At 41.6% G+C, this 25,909-nt stretch overlaps 2 protein-coding genes across 2 annotated transcripts; both read left to right on the plus strand.

Moving 5' to 3' along the window:
• The first annotated feature begins 17,784 nt into the window (after positions 1 to 17,784).
• On the plus strand, positions 17,785 to 18,639 carry LOC145158521 (uncharacterized). Its single transcript, XM_079077409.1, has 3 exons — positions 17,785 to 17,844; positions 17,916 to 18,367; positions 18,468 to 18,639. Exons 1-3 carry the CDS (start codon positions 17,785 to 17,787, stop codon positions 18,637 to 18,639), a joined length of 684 nt encoding a protein of 227 aa, XP_078933535.1.
• A 2,488-nt stretch (positions 18,640 to 21,127) lies between these two features.
• Positions 21,128 to 25,639, plus strand: LOC145161105 (putative pectate lyase 5). Its single transcript, XM_079080543.1, has 5 exons — positions 21,128 to 21,456; positions 21,999 to 22,698; positions 22,791 to 22,982; positions 23,319 to 23,524; positions 25,303 to 25,639. The coding sequence occupies exons 1-5, from the start codon at positions 21,227 to 21,229 to the stop codon at positions 25,538 to 25,540; spliced, it is 1,566 nt and encodes a 521-aa protein (XP_078936669.1). The 5' UTR covers positions 21,128 to 21,226; the 3' UTR covers positions 25,541 to 25,639.
• The last annotated feature ends 270 nt before the right edge of the window (positions 25,640 to 25,909 follow it).

Here is a 25,909-nt window from a genome sequence, read left to right on the forward strand (position 1 = left end):
CTATTTATAGGGTGAAAAATGGCTGAACTTGGTGCCACATGTCATCATCTAGTGGCAAGACTTGGAGAGAAAGCAATGGCCAAGATTGTGCCACATCACCCATTTTCGCACAGCACACTTCCGACTTCTAAAATCCGTAACTTTCACATACGACCTCCATTTTTGACGTTATTTATATCCACGCGTAGGTAAAAATAAGATCTACAACTTTCATTTTGACTCCGTCGGCTAATTCTCGACCGATCTTAAATTTAACAGTACGAGGAGATTATACTGTTAAATGTCCGCGTAAAATTCATAACTTCTACATACGGACTCTGTTTTCGTCTGTCTTTTTACCGTTGAGTTCCTATTAATAAGATCTTCAATTCTCATTTAGGTTGCGTAGACCAAAAACCGCTCGATCTAAAATTCGAGTTTCGGGCTGTGCACTGTTAAGCCAAATCTTAGAAAATTCATAACTTCCTCATACAAAGTCAGATTTGGGCGTTCATTTTTTGTATGTTCTCGGTTTAACGTATACTACAACTTTTGTTTAGATTTCTAAGGCTAAAAAGTCCTCCATCTTAAATTCACTATTTACGTCTCCCGGTGTCGTGCTGGTTTTACCGTAAAACTTCGACGGACCATAACTTCTTCGTTATAACTCGGATTTCAACGTTCTTTATATGTATGAAACCCTTGAGACGTATTCTACAACTTGGTTAAGATTATTTATTCTAAATAATCTTTTGTCGAAAAGTCATTTTCGACCCCCTATTATCTCTAAATTGACTAGCCCGGATCTACGGGCGTTACAAAGCGGCTTATATTCTAGGAATACGGATTCATCGGGATAGAAAGAATCGTCATATTGGTCTTAGCCAGATTACATATTTAGATAAAATACTGAAGCGTTTCATTATGGATAATTCAAAGAAAGGGGAATTTCCTATTCATAGTACTATCAAGTTGAGTTAGACTCAAAATCCAAGTATTGATGAAGAGATTGTTAACATGAGTCGAGTCTCATATGCTTCGGCCGTAGGATCGATCATGTATGCAATGACATGTACTCTCCCCTTATGCTTTGAGCATGTTTAGTCGATTTCAGGGAAATCCTGGCAGAGCCCATTGGATTACGGTGAAGAATATTCTTAAGTATCTACGAAGAACAAAATACATGTTCCTAGTTCTTAGCAGGAGTGATACGTTAAGAGTGAGTGGTTACAGTAACGCCAGCGTCTAAACAGACCGAGACAATTTTTGTTCACTGTTTGGCTAGGTGTTCTTATTGAATGGGGGAGAGGTTACTTGGAAAAGTTCCAAGCAAGACACGGTGGCTGATTCCACCTGTGATTCTGAGTACATTGCAACGAGTGAAACATCGAAGGAAGCGGCTTGGCTGAAGAACTTTATCGGAGATCTCGGAGTCATTCCGACTATTCAAGAGCCCATGGAACTCTTCTGTGATAATGAGGGTGCGGTTTCTTTGACAAAATAACCAAAGGATCATGGTAGATCCAAGCATATCGACAAAAAGTACCATTACATTCAACATCGGGTAGGAGAAGGACACCTTATGGTGAAGAGAGTATCATCGGAAGATAATGTTGTCGATCCTTTTCACAAAGGCTTTGAGCAGAGTCAAACACTACCAACATGTTAGGAGCATAGGCTTAAGAGACGATATTAGTTTTAGTAGTTAGGTGATATTTTTGAAACTTGTAACAAAATAAATGTAATTGATTTGGTGAATGAATAATAGAGAATTATTTATGAGTATCATACTGCCTTATTCAACTATTTATTCTTGTGTTTCATTTTGCATGTTTATACTTCCTAAGTAATTAGAATTATTCAAACTTCCACGATCGTTCATACTTTTGGAAGTAAGTAGTGAATTAAGACTGTCATGAATTCATTGTAGATTGTCGATTGAGGTTAAGACATTGCAATTAGAATTGCTACAATATTCATGAGTGCTTTGAAAAAAATGATTTTAAGTATTGGATAAACCCACACTTAGAGATTACTTCATGGATCTTGTCACGAGTAATTCTAATAAAATAATATCTTTTATTCTTAAAGCAGATATATATAGTTCATAGTTTACAAATCAGTTGTACATTGATTTACTTAAATGCATATCGTAACTGGATGCTATAAAGGGTTATTCCATGTGTGATTTGATATGTAAATTGTATGACTATATAGTCAAAGTAATTTATCCCTTTTTCCCTAACAAGAAAAACGATATCATTGGGCCCCTCAATGATTTGATGTTGACATTACAAGCGTTGGGCCCAGCCATGACTAACTGATATGCTCAATTGAAGTCCAATAAAGTCTTTGCAAATAGGGAAATCGAGAAACAGAATCTTGGACAATGGATTGATTATGATCCATGTCTCGTGTCCATACGATATCTTGTAGAACGAAGGGATAACTGGTCACTTATCTTAGGGCAAATAACTTATTTAAATCAGAGTTTGGCAGTGGCTTTGGAAATCACTCTTTGCTATTTACCTCAAGGTCTATACTTGTAATTGTTGTTACAGACTTATACAAGTGGGAGACTGTTGGATTAAGGTATCTAAGCCAATAACTAAATTAGTATACTCTTAAATTAAGAGCAAATTCCTTTTTGAGTTGTTTTCTTAACTAGTAACTGAATATAATGACTTTTGGAGAGAGATGTTGATTTATTAATTTATTATATGATTGATAAATTAATTAGAAATAAAAATGAATTATTTATTAATATATTATATGATTAATATAGTAATTATAAATGGTATTAATTAATTATGAATTAATCAGAAATTAATTAGAATTAATTTTGTGATTAGTTAGATTAATTGAAAATGCAGGGACTAAATGTGACAATGTTTAAAATTTGAACATTGAAGGCTTCCAGAACCTTCACATGAGGGAGGACGGTTTTTGGAGGTTTCCTAGGGTTTATAGGAGCGTTAGGGAGCAAGGAAAGGGTTAAGGGTTATCTAGGGTTACCTGCCTTACTTAAGCTTCCTTATTCACTTATAAATACCCCCTTATAGGTTCTCTATTTTCATCCCTCCACTCTCTCATAAAAGAGCCGAATTTTTGCTCTCATATCTCCTCTCTTAAAGTCCTTTAGTTGCTAGGGTTTTGGGTACAAGCCATTAGAGGCATCCAAGCTTTTGATGCTTGCTTTCCAAGAAAGTTAAAGGAGATTTTGGTTGATTAATTGCTACATTAATCAAAAGGTATGTAACCCTAAACCTTCTTGTAATTTCAATTATACTAGGGTTTATTGATATTCATTGTTAGTTGCAATCAATAGAGAAAACATAGATTCTTTTCTAAGTTGCATGTGAACTTAAGGGTTTAAGAGTTTTTCCGCCACGTGAAATTATATAACCTAGAAAACTCATTACAAATCACATACCAAAGAACAAAGACATTATATTAGCTAGATGACTCCTAATTACTAAATAATGCACTTACTATAAAACAATATATTTGCTCCTCAAATATAGAGAACTTATACATATTTTAAATATCATCTCATCGAAGAATAGTCATGTTCGTATTAGAATAACATATTTGTTCTTGTTTTTTTATCATGTTGTTATGACCTTTGTCTGTAATGAATTAAACGTTAATGCTCCTAAAGAGATATTATTTGCAACATTATAGTTTTTGCTTGTTTCATTGGAGGCTTATATTACTTTTCATTCAGAGATCATTATAAGTTGCATGTGTGCCTTCTTTTATGTTAGTATTCATTTTAAACATATAGAGTACTTGAAACATCTCAAAAATACAGATCAAAATTTTCTTTTTAAAATCATTTATAATAAAACCATAAGTCATCCATCGTCACAAGGAAAACCATAAGTCGTGTATCTCAAAACATCGTGTCAAAATACTGTATCAAAATCATATAAGAAAATATCAGAGTCTAAACATCCTAGGCTGAAACTGTGGTGTGTTTCATGCGATCATCCCGAATCCTTTCCCTTGCTAGTGGAAGTACCTAAAACCAAAACTGAAAATTATAAGCACAAAGCTTAGTGAGTCTCCCCAACTACCACATACCATACACATATCACATAACATATTTGGGCCCCGCCCCTGCTGCATCGAGTCAAGCTCGGCATCGGCTTTCCCGGCATCGGGCCCCGCCCGACATCAAGCAGATCTCGGCATACATATACATATCAACAACATATAACATAAACACATAACCCTAGAATGAAAACATTCATCAGGCCCCGTCCGGCATCGGACCGATATCCGGAAACATACTAACATTCCTCGGGAACCGCCCCGGCATCGGACCGGAGTCCGGAACGTACTAACATAACATGACAACTAGACATTCCTCGGGCTTGCCCTGACATCGAACCTAAGCCCGGAACACATAACACATAACAAACACATGCAATAATCACAAAGACATCAAGCATACAAGCATTCCTCGGGACCGCCCCGGCATCGGATCGGAATCCGGAAAACATATAAACCTACTTCGGGCCCCGCCCGGCATCAGACCGTGGTTCGGAACTACTACTATCTAAACGGGCCGGCCTTGGTGCCTTAGACCCGTTCCTACTGGAGAAAACTCACCTCGCAAAGCTGTCTGCAAAAACTCACGGTGAGGAATATCTGATAGTTGAACCAACGACTCCCCGACTATCAATATCACAATAATGTTTAGTCAAAACCTGATAATCTGTAACGCCCCGTTCCTGGTACGTATTAATTCATTAAATGTCTTTTTATAAAGAGCTACTCGACGAGTAGTAGCCCTAACTCGTCGAGTAGATGCTAGGATTGGACGCGGGTTTAAGTGACCTACTCGGCGAGTCCGCGTCTTGACTCGACGAGTAGGCCAGTCTGGATGAAACCCTAATCCTTAGGGTTTGTACCCTATTTAAACATCCTTATAACCCCCATCCCAGCCTCCAGCACCTCTAGAGCGTTCCCCCTCAAAACCCTAGCCCTCCATTGGTGAGTTTGAGTGTTTCCTTCTTGATCTTGAGTGATTTGGTGTATTCTTGAAAGTGTAGAAGAGAAGGAAAGATAGAAGGTGCAAAGGAGAAGAAGGAGATCCAGAAGCTAGTTTCCATTTGCTACTTCATCTGGTAATAAAGCCTCTACCTTGTTCATTTTCCTAGTAGATTTTCATTTATGCTTGTTTTTCCACTTTTGGGACATTTCAAGGTCCAAACTCGAGATTGGAGCTCCCTTAGGGTAGGGAACTATAGATCTGGACATCATTGAGCTCCAGGAGATCAAAGTAGCTACCTTTACGCAAAGCTAGGCCTTGTTCCAAACCCTAGGTTCCCATTTCTAGCTTATTTTGGTGTTTTAGCTTCATACCTCTATGCATGTACGTAAAGTAGGCAACTTTACGTGTTATATCGGCCCTAGAAGCTCAGATCTATGAATTGGATGCACTGGAATCGATTAGAATCAACTGTATAGAGAAGACATGCATAGGACTCGACGAGTCGTTCATTGGACTTGGCGAGTCGGAGCGCAAACTCCCGATTTCTCCAATTTGAGAGTTGTGAGTTGAATCAGTGAGTGGAAGAGAACTCAGTGAGTTAGGATAAGGATATGGAAGTAGAGGGACTCGACGAGTGTACGCCCCGACTCGGCGAGTCGAGTCGCGAGTTGGAGAATTGTGAGTTAGGGAACTCGGCGAGTCCATAATAGGACTCGGCGAGTAGAGTCAACCTGGAAGTTGACTCTGACCAGGACTTTGACTTTGACTTTGACCAGGAGGTAAATTGGTCATTTACTCCATGAGGAATCATCAGTTGATTCAGAATGTTATGTGATTGTAGTCGGGGAGTCGCCGGAGCAGCAAACAGGGATTTCTCACTTGGGATATCAGCAGCCAGTTATACAAGGTGAGTTTTCCTTTAGTAGGAACGGGTCTATGGCACCAAGGCCGGCCCGTAGTATGATATGACAGTAGCTAAGTGTGGGCGGGGCCCGTATCCTATCCTAGCAGAGTGTGGGCGAGGCCCATATCTCATAGTAGTAGTTGATTAGGATGTATGAGCAGTAGATTAGCTTTACATGTTGTCTGTGTGATACTTGTATGTTGGGTTTAGTAGTTGAGGGTGGGAGAGGCCCGTACCTCATCATAGTCGGGTGTGGGCGAGGCCCGTATCTCCTAGACAGTGGAGTGTGGGCGAGGCCCGTATCTCCTAGATAGTGGAGTGTGGGCGGGGCCCGTATCTCCCAGTTAGCGGAGTGTGGGCGAGGCCTGTATCTCCACAAGTGTGGGCGAGGCCCGTATCTCCTAGTTGCATGCTATGTGTTGATGGTATGTGGTAGATTGGGGAGACTCACTAAGCTTCGTGCTTACTGTTTTCAGTTTTGGTTTCAGGTACTTCCACTAGCACTGGGAAGGGCTCGGGATGATCGCATGGCACACACCACAGTCTTCAGCCTGGGAGTTAGACTCTGATATTTGGATATGAGATTTTGATTTGAGACAGATAGTATGACGTTTATGATACATGATTATGATTTTACTTATGATTTTGGATGGTTGATGGTTTTAATAATGTTTTAAAAAACGAAATTTTTGGGTTGTATTTTTGGGATGTTTCAAGTTGGTATCAGAGCCTTAGTTTGAGGGATTCGGGCACGCTTTCGGGTGTGTCTGAACTCAAACTAAGGAAATGGTATAAGGTTTTCAAAAGGAAATCATTTTCGAAAAGAATTTTTGAAAAAGAAACTTAAAAAGAGAAAAGAGTTTTGAAAAAGAGGAAAGGTTGTGGTGCATGCAATCAGCCGAGCTCAAGTAAGTACTCCCAATTTACCCATACAAGTTTATTTATGATTATCAATTTTAGTAGAACAACATGCTAGATTAGGGCTAAGGATCTAGGAGGATGCCTTATGTGCCTGCTATATGTGTTTCAGCTTTATGAGAACTGCATGCTAGTACAAATTAGTCAGGAGGATAGCCTGAGTAGTATATGCTTGATTATGTGCGCTCGATGTCTGAATGTTGCTTGCTTTGTGCTTTTAGGAGTTCTAGTTGTCTTTCACTAGCTAGTAAACAAATATGTTAAGTTACATATTGCAAGGACTAAATAATTCCAGAAGGTTAGGTCTAGCCCTATTTCGCAGCTCTTGTTTGAGTCCAACCTTTGTAGGGTAGGATCTCTCATTCGAAGAATTATCTAGTCTGAGTGATATGTAATAGTATTTGCGAGCTAGTTAGGGGAAGAAAGAAGGGAATTCTTACGCAGCTGATGGCGGAGAGTGGGTTGGTGATTACCCTAGGGCAAGCCTAGGAAGAGCGTAGCAGAGATCAGTAGCAGTAGAAGGGACTTGGTGGAGTCAAGGCAGTTATTGAGGAAAGTACGGATAGATGTGGAAGGTAGTATGGGCCCGTACTACTGAAAGCAGAGGATTCGTACTCGAATCGAGGAAGGCTGAGACAAGACCAGGAAACTTGTGGTAGATGTGATTCCTCTAGTTATATCAGTGTTTCTGATGATTGTCATTATGTGTTTCAGAATAGTGGTTTTACGCTCTAGACCAGCAGTCGACAGTTCAGCTGCCGGAGAGGGATCAGGTTCAGGCTCGGGAGCCAAGCATTTGGATGACCAGACCAGAGAGTTCATCTCTTCAGAGGTCACGCGTAGCATACTTGAGCAGACTCCTGTGATCTTTGGATCGGTCAAGGAGGGTATTCTTGAGCTGTTGGATGAGAGGTTGAGTGCGTTTCGCACTGAGATGGTGACTATGATGGGGTCACGTACTTTGACATTCAGGGAGTTCCGGGCTTGTGGAGCTCCAGATTACCAGGGGGCCCGGGACCCCATTGCGAGTACCAGATGGTTGGCTGATGTGGCAAATGCTTTCCGCACTAGCAGATGTCCCGAGGGGGACAAGGCCCGACTTTCATCCTCTCTTCTGAAGGGCAGGGCACGTGATTGGTGGGAGAAGGTCAGACATGTCATTGGGGATGATGCGGCCCTTGATGCTATGACCTGGACGGATTTTGTGGCCCGGTTCAGGGCCGAGTTTGCACCTGTCATAGAGGTGCAGCAGCTTGCTAGGGAGTTCCAGGATCTCCAGCAGACGACGGAGATAGTGGCGGAGATTACTGCCAAGTTCAGGGAGAGGGCTCTTCTCGTTCCTTAGTACGCGGCAGATGAGGAGATGAAGAAGGCCCGGTACCATGAGATGTTGAGGAGTGATATCAGACAGTTTGTGAGCCGGTCCAGCTGTAAAACGCTGGATGACATGATTGCGAGGGCTCGTGAGAGGGAGATTGATCTTGAGATGGAGAGAAAGAGGAAACCAGAAGTAGTGTCTGGTTCAGATGGTTTGGGCAAAAGGCCCAAGACAGATTCCCGAGGGAAGGGCCAGCAGGGCCGAGGCCGCTGCGGCAAGTGTGGTAGGTCGCACGATGGGGCGTGCAGGGCAGAGTTCGGGCTGCTTCAAATGCGGTCGAACAGGTCATAAGAGCAGGGATTGTACTGCTACTTCTACCGTTACTACCACGTCACTTTCTGATATGATTTGCTTTCAGTGCAATCAGAGGGGCCATAAGAGGTCCCAGTGTCCGAGCTTAGCAGCAGCAGGGAAGGTGGCGGCACCTTCCCCTGCTACATTGAGGATTACAGACGGCCGTCAGGGTCGAACCGAGGCGCCAGTGGCGAAGAGTAGAGCCTTTTAGCTGACAACAGAGGAAGCGCGAGCGACTCCTGATGTGGTGACGAGGTCGTTCTTAGTGAACGACATTTCAGCTATGGTATTGTTTGATTCGGGGGCTACCTGATCATTCGTTTCGCTAGCATTTAGCAAGCGATTTAGCAGAGCTCCGGGGGAGCTGGATTGTCCGCTTGATGTTGAGATAGCCGATGAAAGGACCGTCACGGTCGCGAGAGTCCATAGGGGATGTACATTACAGTTGTATGACGATCAGTTCATGGTGGATTTGGTTCCTATTCCCTTACGAGGGAATAAAGTTATAGTAGGTATGGATTGGTTGAGCCCCAACGGGGCAGTGATTGATTGTGAGCGCCAGTTGGTGAGGGTTCGCACTCCTAGTGGGGGAGAGTTAGTCATTCAGGGCAAGAGGCCACAACGCGGTCCGATTCTTTGCTCAGCAGCGAGAGTGAGGCGTTATTTCCAGCAGGGATGCGCATGATACGTCGCCTATGTTATGGATACCCGGGAAAAGGGTAAGGCGACAGTTGATGATGTACCAGTAGTGCGAGAGTACCCGGACGTATTCCCAGAGGATTTACCTGGGATACCCCCGGAGAGACAGGTTGAGTTTAGGATTGATCTGGTTCATGGTACGGCTCCGATAGCCAAGGCACCGTATCGGTTGGCTACTCCTGAGATGCAGGAGTTGTCTACGCAGCTACAGGAGCTGCTAGACAAGGGTTTTATCAGGCCGAGCAGTTCGCCATGGGGATCCCCGATCCTGTTTGTGAAGAAGAAGGATGGGTCGCATCGCATGTGTATAGACTACCGGGAGCTGAACAAGGTAACGGTGAAGAACCGTTACCCACTCCCGAGGATAGATGATTTGTTTGATCAGCTCCAGGGAGCATCTTGGTTCTCCAAGATTGATCTACGCTCTGGATATCACCAGATGCGGGTTAGAGACGATGATGTGCAGAAGACTACTTTCAGGACCCGCTATGGTCATTATGAGTTTGTGGTGATGCCTTTTGGGCTCACCAATGCTCCAGCCGCGTTCATGGATCTCATGAACCGCGTATGCAGGCCGATGCTGGATCGGTCTGTGATAGTGTTTATTGACGACATCTTGGTTTACTCCAAGACTCAGGAGCAGCACGAGGAGCACCTGAGAGATGTGTTAGAGACACTTAGGAGGGAGAGATTTTTCGCAAAGTTCTCCAAGTGTGAGTTCTGGTTGCGTGAGGTGCAGTTTCTGGGGTACCTCGTCAACCAGAAGGGTATATTAGTCGATCCGGCCAAGATTGAGGTCGTGATGCAGTGGGAGGTCCCGAGGTCTCCATCCGAGATTCGGAGCTTCCTGGGCTTGGCAGGGTACTACAGGAGATTCATCCAGGACTTCTCCAAAATAGTTGTACCGCTCACTCGACTGACCAAGAAGTCGGTTGTGTATCGCTGGGGTCCTGAGCAGCAAGCAGCCTTCGAGATGCCCAGGCAGCGATTGTGCGAGGCACCGATTCTCACCCTGCCAGAGGGAGTAGATGATTTTGTGGTCTACTGTGACGCTTCGATCACAGGCATGGGAGCAGTGTTGATGCAGCGAGGCCATATGATAGCTTATGCCTCTAGACAATTGAAGCCTCACGAGGCTAACTATCCGACGCATGATTTAGAGTTGGGGGCCGTTGTGTTCGCCCTCAAGATTTGGCGGCATTACCTCTATGGGGTCCGATGTACTATTTACACGGATCACAAGAGTCTGAGGTACCTCATGGATCAGCTGAATCTGAGCATGAGGCAGCGTCGATGGTTAGATGTGGTTAAGGATTACGATTGTGAGATTCTTTACCACCCGGGCAAGGCCAACGTAGTCGCCGATGCCCTGAGCCGCAAGGTGGTGGGAGCCCCGATACGAGACATCTGTTTGAGGATGACAGTGATGACTCCATTGCTGGAGCAGATTAGAGAGGCACAGGTTGAGGGCCTGAAGGAGGAGAGGCAGAAGTGTGAAAGGATCGTGGGTCGGGTGGCTTCTTTTGATTATCATAACCGAGGACTGTTGACCCTACATGGGAGGGTCTGGGTACCGTACTGGGGCGGAGTACGGCAGGTATTGATGGATGATGCCCACAAGTCTCGGTTCTCCATTCACCCAGGGGCGAAGAAGATGTACAGAGATCTTCGATCCGATTACTGGTGGCCCTGCATGAAGCGAGACGTAGCTTGGTATGTGGAGAGATGCCTGACCTGCAGGAAGGTCAAGTCAGAGCACCAGAGGCCCCACAGAAAGATGCAGCCGCTAGACATTCCCGTGTGGAAATGGGAGGATATCACCATGAATTTCATTACTAAGCTTCCCAGGACCGCACGTGGGGTAGATTCGATTTGGGTCATCATGGATCGGTTGACCAAGAGTGCGCAGTTCTACCGATCCAGGAGAGCATCTCAGCCGAGAAACTGGTTGAGATTTATGTGCGAGAGGTGGTGGCAAGTCATGGAGTGCCTGTCTCAGTGGTATCAGACAGAGACGTCCGTTTTACTTCCAGGTTTTGGAAGCGGTTTCACGACGAGATGGGTACTCGTCTCCATTTCAGCACCGCTTTCCACCCTCAGACGGACGGACAGAGCGAGAGGACGATCCAGACTCTCGAGGACATGCTTCGGGCATGTGTGCTAGATTTCGGGGGCAGTTGGGATACGTATCTTCCGTTAGCGGAATTTTCGTATAACAACAGTTATCACTCCAGTATAGACCGGCCTCCCTTCGAGATGCTCTACGGGAGGAAGTGTAGGACCCCAATCTGTTGGGGTGAGGTCGGTCAGCGAGTCATGGGGAGTACAGAGGTGGTACTCAAGACTACGGAGCGAATTCAACAAGTCCGGAGCAGACTCCAAACTGCTCAGAGCCGGCAGAAGAGTTACGCCGACAAGCGGCGTTCAGACTTGGAGTTTCAGGTGAGCGATATGGTCCTCCTGAAAGTGTCACCCTGGAAGGGTGTTATCAGATTTCGGAAGCGGGGCAAGCTGGGCCCCAGATTCATTGGTCCGTTTAGGGTTTTGGTCTGGGTGGGTCGGGTTGCTTATCGGTTAGACCTTCCAGCAGAGCTCAGCCAGATCCACAGTACACTCCATGTTTCTCAGTTGCGGAAGTGCTTAGTGGATGATTCAGCAGTGGTACCCCTGGTGGATATTCAGGTTGACGACAGCCTGAACTATATTGAGAGACAAGTGGCGATTCTAGATCGCAAGGTGAAAGAGCTGAGAAACAAGAGAGTAGAGTTGGTGAAGGTGCAGTGGCAGCACCGTAATGGTTCAGAGTGGACGTGGGAGCCCGAGGAGGAGATGAGGGAGCACTACCCAGAGTTGTTTCCAAAGACAGCAGACCTCGAGGACGAAGTCTAAGATAAGTGGGGGAGAATTATAACGCCCCGTTCCTGGTACGTATTAATTCATTAAATGTCTTTTTATAAAGAGCTACTCGACGAGTAGTAGCCCTAACTCGTCGAGTAGATGTTAGGATTGGACGCGGGTTTAAGTGACCTACTCGGCGAGTCCGCGTCTTGACTCGACGAGTAGGCCAGTCTGGATGAAACCCTAATCCTTAGGGTTTGTACCATATTTAAACATCCTTATAGCCCCCATCCCAGCCTCCAGCACCTCTAGAGCGTTCCCCCTCAAAACCCTAGCCCTCCATTGGTGAGTTTGAGTGTTTCCTTCTTGATTTTAAGTGATTTGGTGTATTCTTGAAAGTATAGAAGAGAAGGAAAGAGAGAAGGTGCAAAGGAGAAGAAGGAGATCCAGAAGCTAGTTTCCATTTGCTACTTCATTTGGTAATAAAGCCTCTACATTGTTCATTTTCCTAGTAGATCTTCATTTATGCTTGTTTTGCCACTTTTGCGAGATTTCAAGGTCCAAACTCGAGATTGGAGCTCCCTTAGGGTAGGGAACTATAGATCTGGACATCATTGAGCTCCAGGAGCTCAAAGTAGCTACCTTTATGCAAAGCTAGGCCTTGTTCCAAACCCTAGGTTCCCATTTCTAGCTTATTTTGGTGTTTTAGCTTCATACCTCTATGCATGTACGTAAAGTTGGCAACTTTACGTGTTATATCGGCCATAGAAGCTCAGATCTATGAATTGGATGCACTGGAATCGATTAGAATCAACTGTATAGTGAAGACATGCATAGGACTCGACGAGTCGTTCATTGGACTCGGCGAGTCGGAGCGCAAACTCCCGATTTCTCCGATTTGAGAGTTGTGAGTTGAATCAGTGAGTGGAAGAGGACTCAGTGAGTTAGGACAAGGATCTGGAAGTAGAGGGACTCGACGAGTCTACGCCCCGACTCGGTGAGTCGAGTCGCGAGTTAGAGAATTGTGAGTTAGGGAACTCGACGAGTCCATAGTAGGACTCGACGAGTAGAGTCAACCTGGAAGTAGACTCTGACCAGGACTTTGACTTTGACCAGGGGTAAATTGGTCATTTACTCCATGAGGAATCATCAGTTGATTCAGAATGTTATGTGATTTTAGCCGGGGAGTCGCCGGAGCAGCAAACAGGGATTTCTCACTCGGGATATCAGCAACTAGTTATACGAGGCGAGTTTTCCTTCAGTAGGAACGGGTCTACGACACCAAGGCCGGCCCGTAGTATGATATGACAGTAGCTGAGTGTGGGCGGGGCCCGTATCCTATCCTAGCAGAGTGTGGGCGAGGGTTGTATCTCATAGTAGTAGTTGATTAGGATCTATGAGCAGTAGATTAGCTTTACATGTTGTCTGTGTGATACTTGTATCTTGGGTTTAGTAGTTGAGGGTGGGCGAGGCCCGTACCTCATCATAGACGGGTGTGGGCGAGGCCCGTATCTCGAAGTAGCTGAGCATGGGCGAGGCCCGTACTTCAGAGATAGTGGAGTGTGGGCGAGGCCCGTATCTCCTAGAAAGTGGAGTGTGGGCGAGGCCCGTATCTCCTAGACAGCGGAGTGTGGGCGAGGCCCGTATCTCCTAGATAGCGGAGTGTAGGCGGGGCCCGTATCTCCCAGTTAGCGGAGTGTGGGCGAGGCCCGTATCTCCACGAGTGTGGGCGAGGCCCGTATCTCCACGAGTGTGGGCGAGGCCCATATCTCCTAGTTGCATGCTATGTATAGATGGTATGTGGTAGATTGGGGAGACTCACTAAGCTTCGTGCTTACTGTTTTCAGTTTTGGTTTCAGGTATTTCCACTAGCACTGAGAAGGGCTCGGGATGATCGCATGACACACACTACAGTCTTCAGCCTGGGAGTTAGACTCTGATATTTGAATATGAGATTTTGATTTGAGACAGATACTATGACGTTTATGATACATGATTATGATTTTACTTATGATTTTGGATGGTTGATGGTTTTAATAATGTTTTGAAAAACGAAATTTTTGGGTTGTATTTTTGGGATGTTTCATAATCCTTCTCAGGGTAAAATGACCATTTTACCCCTGGTCAAAGTCAACATCCTGGTCAAAGTCAAAGTCAAGGGCAACTCCCAGTCAACCCTAACTCGTCGATTCATCTCCCAACTCGACGAGTTCATGAACAATCCAGACCCGTGGGCAACTAAGTAAACTCGTCGAGTCCCTTCCCAGACTCGTCGAGTTCTTCCTGTCATAATATCGGGACATATCGACTTCAACTCGTCGAGTCCCTCCTTGGACTTGTCGAGTTCTTCAGCTTCCGAGTCCTAATCTTGTCCAACTCACTAAGTCATCTCCCAAAACTCAATGGTTTCACTCACAACCAGAAAAGGAGTTGGGGTTCACGACCCGACTAGCCGAGTCCAAGAACAACTCGTCGAGTCCTCCATGTGACATATCCATTCAGTCAATTGTAATCCATTCCAGTGCTTCTAAGTCATAGATCTGGACTCCTTAGGCTATCATTACACATAAAGTTGCTAACTTTACGTGCATGCATGGTGTTATGAAGCTAAAACACCCAATCCAAGCAAAAATGAAGGTCTAAGTCATAGAAGGGAGCCATGGGTGAATAAAGGTGGCAACTTTGAGCTTCCAAAGCTCAAGAGTGCCCAAATCTGAAGTCCTTACATCCCCAAAGGTCCAAAACTCGGAATGACCTTGGAAATGACCCAAAAATGACAACATACAAGCTAAGAAGGAGATCTAAGTGAATAACAGCCAAGGTATAAGCTTTATACCTCTATGAAGACAAAAATGAGTCCTTAGCTCTGGATCTTTGACCTTCCTTCTGCAACTCCAAGCCTTTTGCTTCCTTCTTCTAGCTTTAATCACAAAAATGGCAAGAAATAGCTCAAGATCACTCAAGGTTGATTAGGGTTTCAAGATTAGGGTTTGGAGGTGATGGAGGCTGGGATGGAGGCCATATATGATGATTAAATAGGGTGCAAACCCCCAAAGATTAGGGTTTCATCCAACCTGGCCTACTCGTCGAGTCAGGACTTCGACTCGTCAAGTAGCTCACTTAAAACCCACGCCTTTTCTGCCTTCTACTCGACGAGTTAGGGCCACCAACTTATCGAGTAGCCCTTCCAAAATTTATAAATAATAAGGTTAAAATGCGTACCAGGAACCAGACGTTACAGTACTAATGATGATAAGGGTAGACAGATCACTTACAATCCAATAACGACTTAAAAATGACATACTCATGCGCTGATGTTTGAAAACACAATCAAATCGATATTATAATGGTTGATCAATAATTCAAAGGAGATAACAACTACATTACAATAACTGGACAAGTATCTATATAGTAAATTTGTGGAAATAGATGATCTCGTGAGCGTTTTGCGAAAAAAAATTAAAATTGTTGTATGCATCATTGAACGTTACGTCGGGAACGAGCAAAACATTAATACTCGTGAAGAAAAAGTTGTCTCATGAATCATTATCGAGCTTTATTAGCTGGGGACATTGAAGTTATCATAAATATACCTTCAAGTTATCATAAATATATATTCGTGAAGAATCATTTAAATTGTAAAAGTTTATTGGAGTTGTTTTTTTTATCAAACTAAACGTACATGCAAATATTCACGATTTTGAGTATTTTCACTAATCCATGGCTACTTTAAGCTAGATCTTTTTGTATTTAAATGTATTTAGTGTCAAAAATGATAATACTGCAAATCTGCATGTTTTTTAGCCATTTAGATGATTATTTTGTGATAAAATATTAGAAATAGGCATATGGATATATTACACCAATACATGATCATTTTATTTTGTGATAAAAGATACAAAAGACTAATCTAACTTAATTTTCTAATATTTTCCAACATTTATGGGGAACAAAGACCTAATGAAATCACTTGTGGAGCCTCATGGGTTGCGATTTTGAGCTCTCACATGCAATTTCGTGAATAATATTAGAAAAAGTAGAAATTTTGTATTTTTACCTGCTGAAATTGCAAATACACGGGCCATCTACGATTTCTTCATAGGGATAATGACTTGAGAGGGTAACATACTATTGATTTTTGTCACATTTGGTCATTAAACTTTTTTTCGTGCTCTAATAGCCATTTAACTTGTTGATTCGTGTAAAATTTCCCCCTATGACTGATTATAGCCGGTTTCTACGATTGCATGGGTCTGATGTGGCTTTTTTTTCCTAGGTGGCCAATGAGGTGGCATGTAGGCCCCGATTTTGCCTCCCATCCTCATTAAAGTTAAGAGTGAAGTCTCGTTTGGTCCTTAAATTCGATTAGGGCACGTCTCATTAACCCCCGATTTTTTCTCCTTCAATCTTCAATCGGTCTCTGTAATGGCTTCATCACAATGTCCTATTGATCGAAACTTCATTGTAGTGAATTTCCACTATAATGGAACGTTTGCACCCAACCCATTAGTATACTTTGATCCCGATAGACAATCAGTAGGAGATGTTGACATCAGTGCATTTGAGTACGAGGAGTTCATGGAATTCCTTCAAAAGCTCACCAGAACTAGAAGCAAAGACATTTACTTCTGCCTTCCACAAGAGTCTTTAAGTCAGGGAATTCATACACTGGTGAATGACGGTGATTACAAAGAATTTTTGGATTTGGCTTATGCAAATGAGAGGAGAATGAATGTGTATGTGGACCACTATAATGAACCAATCTTCGAATGGATTGAGGAAGAGGAAAATGAAGATCAAGCCTACAGCTGTGAAGAGGATGAAGACTCAGTATTGTCGGAGACTTATTCTGTTGACCATGAAGAAGATGATGTTGAATATCCATTCCCAGCCAACAAAACCAAGGGTGACAGGTTCTTAAACAAACTTTGTCTACACACATTAGATGAAGATGTTGAATATGTTGAACCTCAATACCCTGTACATGATGATAGACAACCATGGAATCAGATGAAACCACTGTTAGGTATGCGATTTTCTAACCCTGATGAGCTTAAAAACATGTTGAGCAACTATGCAGTTGCTAATGGATATGATCTCTGGTTTGAAAAAAATGAATCCCAAAGGTTGTTAGTTAAGTGTTGCAAAAAAAACAAGTCACCTAATTGTCCATTTAGACTTTGGGCCTCTTGGATGAGTAAATAGAGGACTTTTCAGATAAAATCTTTAGTTAGTGAACATAATTGTAGCAGGGTGTTTAAGTTTGGGTCCATAGTAACTTATAAGTGGTTAGGAAAACAGTTTATGAGTGAAATTATAGAGAAGCCAAAAATGAGTGTTAGGAAGATGAAAGCTAAAGTTTCAACAACATTCAATATAAATGTGAGTGAGGGGCAATGCATAAATGCAAAGAAATTTGCATTACAAGAAATTGAAGGAAGTCTAATTGAACATTATGGGAGATTATGGTCATATGGTCATGAAATTCTGAGGACAAACCCTGGGTCTAATGTGAGGATGGATGTAGACATCATGCCAGATTCCACAACTTTGTTTTCTAAGTACTATGTCTGTTTTAAAGCTATAAGTGATGGTTGGAAGGAGGGGTGCAGGCCTGTGATTGGCCTTGATGGTTTCTTTCTAAAGGGTATTGTTAGGGGAGAAGTTTTGGCAGCTGTAGGGAGGGATGCAAACAACCACATCTACCCTATAGCATGAGCTGTAGTTGGAGTTGAGAACAAGGCCACATGGAAGTGGTTCATAGATCTCCTCATGGATGATATTGATGGTGGTCTTGGTGCAGGCATTACCCTTCTTTCTGATGGACACAAGGTGAGCATTGGTTCATATTTATACATCTGTTTTTATGCATGTTTCACTAATTTTGTTGTTGTTATTTGCAGGGGTTGCTAGAAGCAGTAAAGGAAAGGTGTCCAGAAGCTGAACACAGACAATGTGCCAGGCACATTGTGGCTAATTTTGCTAAAAGGTTTACCAGTCAACATTTCAGGAAGCTTTTTTGGAGGGCTGTCAGAGCTAGTACTCAACAGAAGTTCAAACATGTAATAGAAAAGATCAAATCTTTAGATACTCAAGCATATGACTACCTTATAGACAGAGATCCTACTACCTGGTCTAAGGAATTTTTTAAAGAGGGCAGAGATTGTGATGCAGTTGAGAATGGGGTGAGTGAGAGTTTCAATTCTGCTATTAGGCATGCTAGAAGGAAACCAATCATCACTATGCTAGAGGAGATTAGGATATTTGTGATGGAGAGGATATACAGTCAAAGAGTAGAAGGAATTGAATGGGATTTGAATATCTGTCCAAGTATTAGGAAGCTTATACAAGATTTGTAGGTTAAACAGAGGTAACATGTAGTTTTACAATTCATCTGTCCAAGTATTAGTTTGTGTTATTAGTTATTAATTTGTAGTCATTATTGCCTTATACAGGTTGTGGGGGGTTACTCCTTGTGGTTATCAAAAGTATGAAGTTAGGTTCAATGATGCAGCATATGGAGTGGATCTAATTGCAAAGACTTGTGCATGCAGAATATGGCAACTTACAGGGATACCATGCTTACATGGAGTAGCTGCAATCTCTTCCCTGAATCAAGATGCATAAACATATGTGTCCCAATCATACAGTAAAGAGGCTTATCTAAAATGCTATAATTATAGCATTAACCCTCTCAATGGTAGTGATATGTGGCCAGAAGTTCCTTATCGAAAGCCTTTGCCTCCCAAAAGAAGAAGATTACCTGGTAGGCCATCAGTGAAAAGGAAGAGGGATGCAGTGGAAAGGGAGTTGAGTGGACCAGTTAGACATTCTGTGACCAGAAGGGGATCCCTGATAAAGTGTAGTATTTGCAAGGAACCATGTCATAACAAGAAAAAGTGTTCATCTAAGCAGCAAACAAATACATCAGGTAAATGTCCCAATCATCTGAACATAATACATCATTTTGATAAGTAATTGAGACTTTAATTTTTTTGCAGCACCAAGTTCATCCAGGGGTAGTGGAGCAGGACCAAGTCAACCACCAGCAGCAGCCCAACCACCTCCACCACCACCAGTAGCAGCCCAACCACCTCCACCACCACCACCACCACCAGCTGCAAGGCCTGTCCCAAGAAGGGCCCCAATTGGTAGAACTAGACGGAGGAAATATTCTGAAAGGATTGTCAAAATGGCATTAAGGAGGAACATACCTGGGGTTGGGAGCAGTGCAGAGAACCCTGTAGTCCTTACTTAAATTGGTGTGTAGGTAGTGGGTGGGCACATCTTTTGTTATCAAGTTGTGATGTAAAGACAATACTATGTTTTATTTATGCTTTTCTTTTGGGTTTGTGGGCACATGGTGGCCCTTCTTTTGTGGTCCCTAGAAGGAATCTTTTGTCCTATCTTTTGTGTATGCAGACAACTACTCACCCTTTATTTAATTTAGAATATTGATGGAGTATTTCAATGAATTCAACCACCATATTCAATTAGTTTCTTATTATTTCTATGCATTGTTGTCTCATTGATTCCATTACAGTCAAAGAATGGAATCCTATATTGTTAGCTTAGATAATATGACAGTTAATCAGTTTTAACTACCAAGGGTAGTTTCGTCAATTCCTACTTTCTAGTCTGTTACAAGTTATTTAGACATCTTGATGTGTAATGTTATTAATTGAAGGAAGTCTAATTGAGCATTATGAAAGATTATGGTCATATTAGCTAAGCTGTTGACTGGAATTAGCTAAGCTTTTGACTGGAGTTAGAAAGAAGTCTTGATGTGTAATGCTATTAATTGTACATATATGCCTTCATTCCAGTCAAAATTACTACTTTGTGATTCCATTCCAGTCAAAATTACTTCATTTCATTCCAACAAGAAGTTAAGATAATACATTCATTCCATTCAAACAACATCTTTCAATACATCATTCACATCATTTCATCATATACACGATGATCAAAAAAAGAAATCCTATGGTAAACTTATATATTTTTTCCTTCATTGCAATGGCATCAGAGTACTTTTCCTTCTTCATTTGTTCCATGTCTTCCTTCACCTTCTCTACTTCGGTCTTCAATGCTACTAATTCAGCTTTCATTCCCTCCACCACTTCCATTAGAGGCATTTCTACAGGTTCTACATCCAACCATTTCCAATATTTGCATTTACCCTTCAACACAAATAACTCATAATGAGATTTCAAATTAGGAAAAAAGAATCAGAAAAGGGAGAAGATTCAAGTGAAATAGTTTACCTCATTGCACACCATGAAATGCCTCCCTGGATTCTTTGGTGTTTTTGATGTTAGAATACGTGCAGGGAACCCACAATCACAAGTTTTTGGATCGTTCGCAATTGATTTCTTGCTTGATCGATTGAGGGATGATGAGAAGCTGTAGGAGGAAGCCATCGGGGTATTAGGGCACAATCAAGGAACCACATACACCCCTCTTTTAATAACATTAGCCCTACATGCCACGTAGGATCAAACCGACACGTAGGATCGACCAGTCCATTGAAACCGGCAAAAAGCAGTCGTAGGGGGGAAATTTACACGAATGAACAAGTTAAATGGCTATTAAAGCACGAAAAAAAGTTTAGTGGCCAAATGTGACAAAATGCAATAGTATGTTACCCTCTCAAGTCATTATCCCTTCTTCATAAGCCATTTGCAATTTCTACAATCATATTTACCTAAAAAATCGATTTTTTAAATATCATACATGAAATCGCATGTAAGGGTCCAAAATGCAGCTTATTAGATGAAACCATAACTCATGAGCCCACTTGCCATTTCAAAAGTTATTTTTGGTTATTTTCTTAAAATTTTAGATTAATCTTAAAAAAAATTATACAAAATTATCACACCCATATAAATATGGCACCATATATCGGTGATTTTAAGGAATAATTCTTATCTTAAATATAAGCCTCACTTTATGATAATTTTACTAAATATCTCTTTCTTTTTTCCTTTCACCTTCGTGTATTCATTATGCAAAAAAACAATGAAAAGCAGAAAAACTACCTTAAACCATTAATATATTTCTCACCCATTTTTTGTTTTAACATCACATTCTCTTTGCCAATTGCTAATATTTTACTCACCGATTTGCCAATGACATTATTATTATATTTATATCTATAAACCACCGGTCGCATTTCTATCGACTTCCTCCTTCCTCCCTCTGCCCTTCATGTTGAATGCAAGTGTTTTGTTTCAGCTCTCTTGACAAACCCATTAAACCCCATTCCATTTATTGCATTTATCCTTCAAAATCGACACAAAATATGGCTCCTGCTCACTCTTCTAACACCTACATTCTATTCTTTTGCCTCCTAACATCTCTCTTCTCTGCCATTAGAGCTACTTTTAACCTCACACTCCCTCATCAACACCCTAATCCTGAAGCTGTTGTTCAAGAAGTACAAAGGTAAGATCTTTTGGCTATCTCTCTTCTTCAAATAGAAGTCTTGATATTTTTATGGAGATAAATGGGGAAAGTAGGAGAAATGTCATCTGGGTTCTGCTCATTACTGTGTGTTACGAGCTGGGTATCATTCTTTTTAATAAAAAATTCAAGAAAACAAGGATGGGTATGATCTTAGTGCATATTGCATGCTCCCACATCTTGCTTCCTTTTCCTTCTACACATGAATCTGTTTTTTTGGGGATTAAATGGGGAATTTAGGAATGTGGATTTGCTCATTACTGTGTTCTACCAGTTGGGATTCACTTCTTTAACAGAAATTTCAAGAAATATGACTGTTTTTTATACGATTTAGAGAAGTTCTGATCTGGGTTGTACTCATTACCACATTCTACCTTCTGGGTTTTCCAGAAATTCTGCTGGAAATCACCGGAAAAAGTTTGGGAAAAAAGTAGTGTTTTTCCGCGTACTATAACTGGTGTTCCGTGTAAATTTGCTTTATTTTGGATTATTTTGACTGATTTCCTTTTTTTTTTGACTTACAGGAGACTGAATGTGTCGATTTACAGAAGAGAAATGCTGGACACCGGCGGTGGATGTCTCACCGGAAACCCAATCGACGATTGTTGGCGTTGCGACCCAAACTGGGCGAAAAACCGCCAACGTCTCGCTGACTGCGCTATTGGGTTCGGAAAATCCGCATTAGGCGGTAAAGGCGGCCAGATCTACGTCGTCACCGACTCTTCCGATCACGACGTCGTCAGCCCAACTCCGGGCACCCTCCGTTACGGCGTCTTACAAACCGAACCCCTCTGGATCGTCTTCTCATCCAACATGGTCATCAAACTCAAACACGAGCTCATCGTCAACAGCTACAAAACCATCGACGGCCGCGGTGCCAACGTCGCAATCACCGGCGGTGGCTGTATTACGCTCCAGTACGTCAGCAACGTCATCATCCACAACATACGCGTCTACGACTGTAAACCATCGGGGAATACTAACATACGGTCAAGTCCAACGCATGTTGGGTATAGAGGCAAATCCGACGGTGATGGAATATCCATCGCTGGATCAAGAAACCTATGGATAGATCATTGTTCTCTCTCCCACTGTACGGATGGCTTGATTGACGCTGTTTTGGGGTCCACCGCCATTACCATTTCAAACAGCTATTTCACTCATCATAATGAAGTTATGCTCATGGGTCATGACGATGCGTACATGCCTGACAAAGGGATGCAGGTAAAATCTTTTTGGTGCATTAATCATCTGTAAATTATTACTAAATCTTTCCCTTACAATGTGTTGTTGGTGTTTGTGTGTGTTTTATACAGGTCACATTTGCATTTAATCATTTTGGGAGAGGTTTGATTCAAAGAATGCCAAGGTGTAGACATGGATATTTCCATGTTGTAAACAACGATTTCACAGAATGGAAGATGTACGCCATTGGTGGCAGTGCTGACCCGACAATCAATAGTCAGGGAAACCGCTATATTGCACCACCGAATGCAGACTCCAAAGAGGTAACTTATTCAAAATACATATTTTGCTTAAATTTGATTAAGATTTATTATTTTGGTCGATTTGTTTGTGTGTTTTTAGGACACAACATGTTATACTGGTGTGTGTATGTTGGATTGAGAGTGAGACCGATGTAATATATCAAATAATGATGAAGTACTTAGGTTTTGTTTGGTGAAACATCTATGCTTTTTTGGTTTGCTTTATCTTTTCCATTTTTGGCATAATCTTCAATCTCTAGGTTTGGATGTACAATCTTTTTCACTTTTAAATGCATGTTATTGATTAAACCTTGTAATTTTAAAATTCTAATCTTTGGGTATATTGCTTTTTAAAAGGTAACGAAGCGAGTGGACACGGATGAGGGAAATTGGGCGGGGTGGAACTGGCGGACGGATGGTGATATAATGGTGAACGGTGCGTTCTTCGTGCCCTCAGGTGATGGCATGAGTGCCATCTATGCGAAGGCGGCCAGCTATGAACCAAAGTCGGCCGCCCTCGTAACCCAGCTCACGATGAACGCGGGAGTCTTTGGTGGACCCAGGTATGTTACATTGGCCCCTACATACTCTTTCCTTTACAACTAGCATTACCAATAAAGGGTTTTTTTAGTAATTTCACTATCCAAATTTGCCTTGGCCCTTACCACCCAACTTGCATGGTAGTGGTTAGAAGAATATTTCAATATATGCTATTTCCACTCCACTTTTCGCTTCTACACGGCTGAGTTGCAAAAACAAATGTATGCATAGACTTTCTTTCCAATAGTATGATGATTAATTTGGTGGCAAATTCGTATGGGGTATCTTTTGTATGAATGAAATGAGCTGGCAATAGTAAAATGGAAGCAGGAAAAAGTAAAACTACAGACACATGATGTAACCCCACATAACTTTACATGGGTGCACGTGATCGTGCGGGGAATATAATAAAGTAACCAAATACGCCAACGGTCTTGAGTTGTCTTCACAAAATTTCTTATTCATCTCAGAGGACAACTCGTATTTCATGATGTACAAGAAGTCATTTAAGTGGATTTTATTTACAAAGAAGAGTAAAGTAAACTAATATTATATGTGTGAACCAATGGTTTTTTAGGCACCAAACACTATGTTTTAGCGGCCAACGAGTCCCCACTGCCGTCTTGGAAGCACCTTAAAAAAAGGGCATGAAGTGTCTTTTTTATCTTGGGAAAAGGAGCAAATACCATTTATTTATTTTAAGGCCCAAAAGTCCCACTTGCATCCATTCTTATAGCAAAAAGATTATTAGATAACAATTAGGGAAAGGGCAATCCTGTCTTTTTCCATATCAAATTATGCAAAAGGGGACATGATTTAGTAGCTCACACTTATAATAATACTGTCTAGGAAAAAGGGTTTCATTAAGTCAATCACTAGGGACTTGGTTTAGTAGATCCTGACGAAAATGTCCTCTTAGGTCACACAATTAAAGAATTAGGAAAAGGGCAGAACTGTCATTTTCATTTGTGAATGGAGCTCACCTAAGTAACTGGTTTAGTAGAAAAGTAACATAAGGACAATCCTGTCATTTTCATGTGTGGTGAATCCGTAAAAGGGGCAAAAGATTCTCTGAATAAATTAAGCAAAAAAAGAGAGCTTGACTTTACCATATAATGTAACAGGATTTTGTTTTCCTGGGTGAGAAATGTCAAAATCATTTCTGTCAGGACCTGAACGGAAATATTTAAGCAAGCTGGAAATTCTGACTTCTGAGTACATGCAATGGCCCCACAACATGGGGATTAGCTGCAATGCAAAATCATTCCTTCTAAATTAATACAATATCTTTATTTTTGTTATTTATGGATGCACACATATTCTTATTCCAAAATTTGTTTTCCAACTTTTGCTATGTTTGTTTAATGAAAATCATTACAAAATACTGATAAGATTGATTTTGACGAATAAAGTTTTGATTTTGTATCAATTTGTGACCGAAAATAAAATTTGTAGAAAAAATAATCGAAAAATAAAACTTTATTTATTTGATATAGCAATGTTTGTGGTAATTTTTAATTTTTTACCTTTGACTATAGAAGGTATGTAATTATAGTAATATGTAAATTTTAGTCAATCATCATTGCAAAATCATATCACTGATTTCCACAATAACCTCTAGATTCACTTTTGAAGCGACTTTTGTAACCCCTTTATGAAGTTACCACTAACCATTAAAAGTTGATTAAAAGCATTCAATTTATAAATGCCTACTTTTTTAGACCCTTCACATTAATGTGTACTGCTTTCTTTGCATGATGTACAAGTTATTAAAGTTTGTGTTTTCCTTTTGTTTGTATAGGGATGATGATGGAAGCGAGTCATTCACTGATGGCACCATCACTGGGGATAGTGCAAGTGGGAACACGGGGAGAAGCGGTGGCGGTGGTGATGATGGTGACTACTTTGGGATGATATTTGGTGGTGGCTCGGTTGCAGTATCACCACCTCCGGTCACCATGTTTTTTATTATTTTAGTTTTATACATTATAACCACCAACAACAATGGTGGTTTATTTTCATTATTATTATTCTTATAGTGATTAATTTGGAGATTTTTATTGCTAAATTAAAAGAGCAAGAAAAAAGAAAAGGTGACAAGAAAGATCATCATTTTGGTCCCTACTCTTTTTTATTTATTTATGTATGGCCCATTGATGTGGTTAACTGACAATATGTTGCATTTCCCGAACATTTCGCTTTGGAAAAAAAAAGGAGGGGGGGAGGCTATAAATTTAGAGAAAACAAAAAAGTAAGAAACCATCCTGGTCATAAGATCTTACAAGCAAAAAAGTAAGATCTATTATGGGAAATCCGACTAGGATTTTAAGATTTTAACCCGATCTTATCTCTTTAGTTGTTATTATATAGCCGAGCTTTTAAAAATTGTTCAAACAATTCGAAATTAG

The sequence above is a fragment of the Lactuca virosa genome, chromosome 2 (assembly GCF_052849685.1).
Source record: "Lactuca virosa cultivar CGN04683 chromosome 2, Lactuca_virosa_CGN04683_v6, whole genome shotgun sequence".
NCBI lineage: Eukaryota > Viridiplantae > Streptophyta > Magnoliopsida > Asterales > Asteraceae > Lactuca > Lactuca virosa.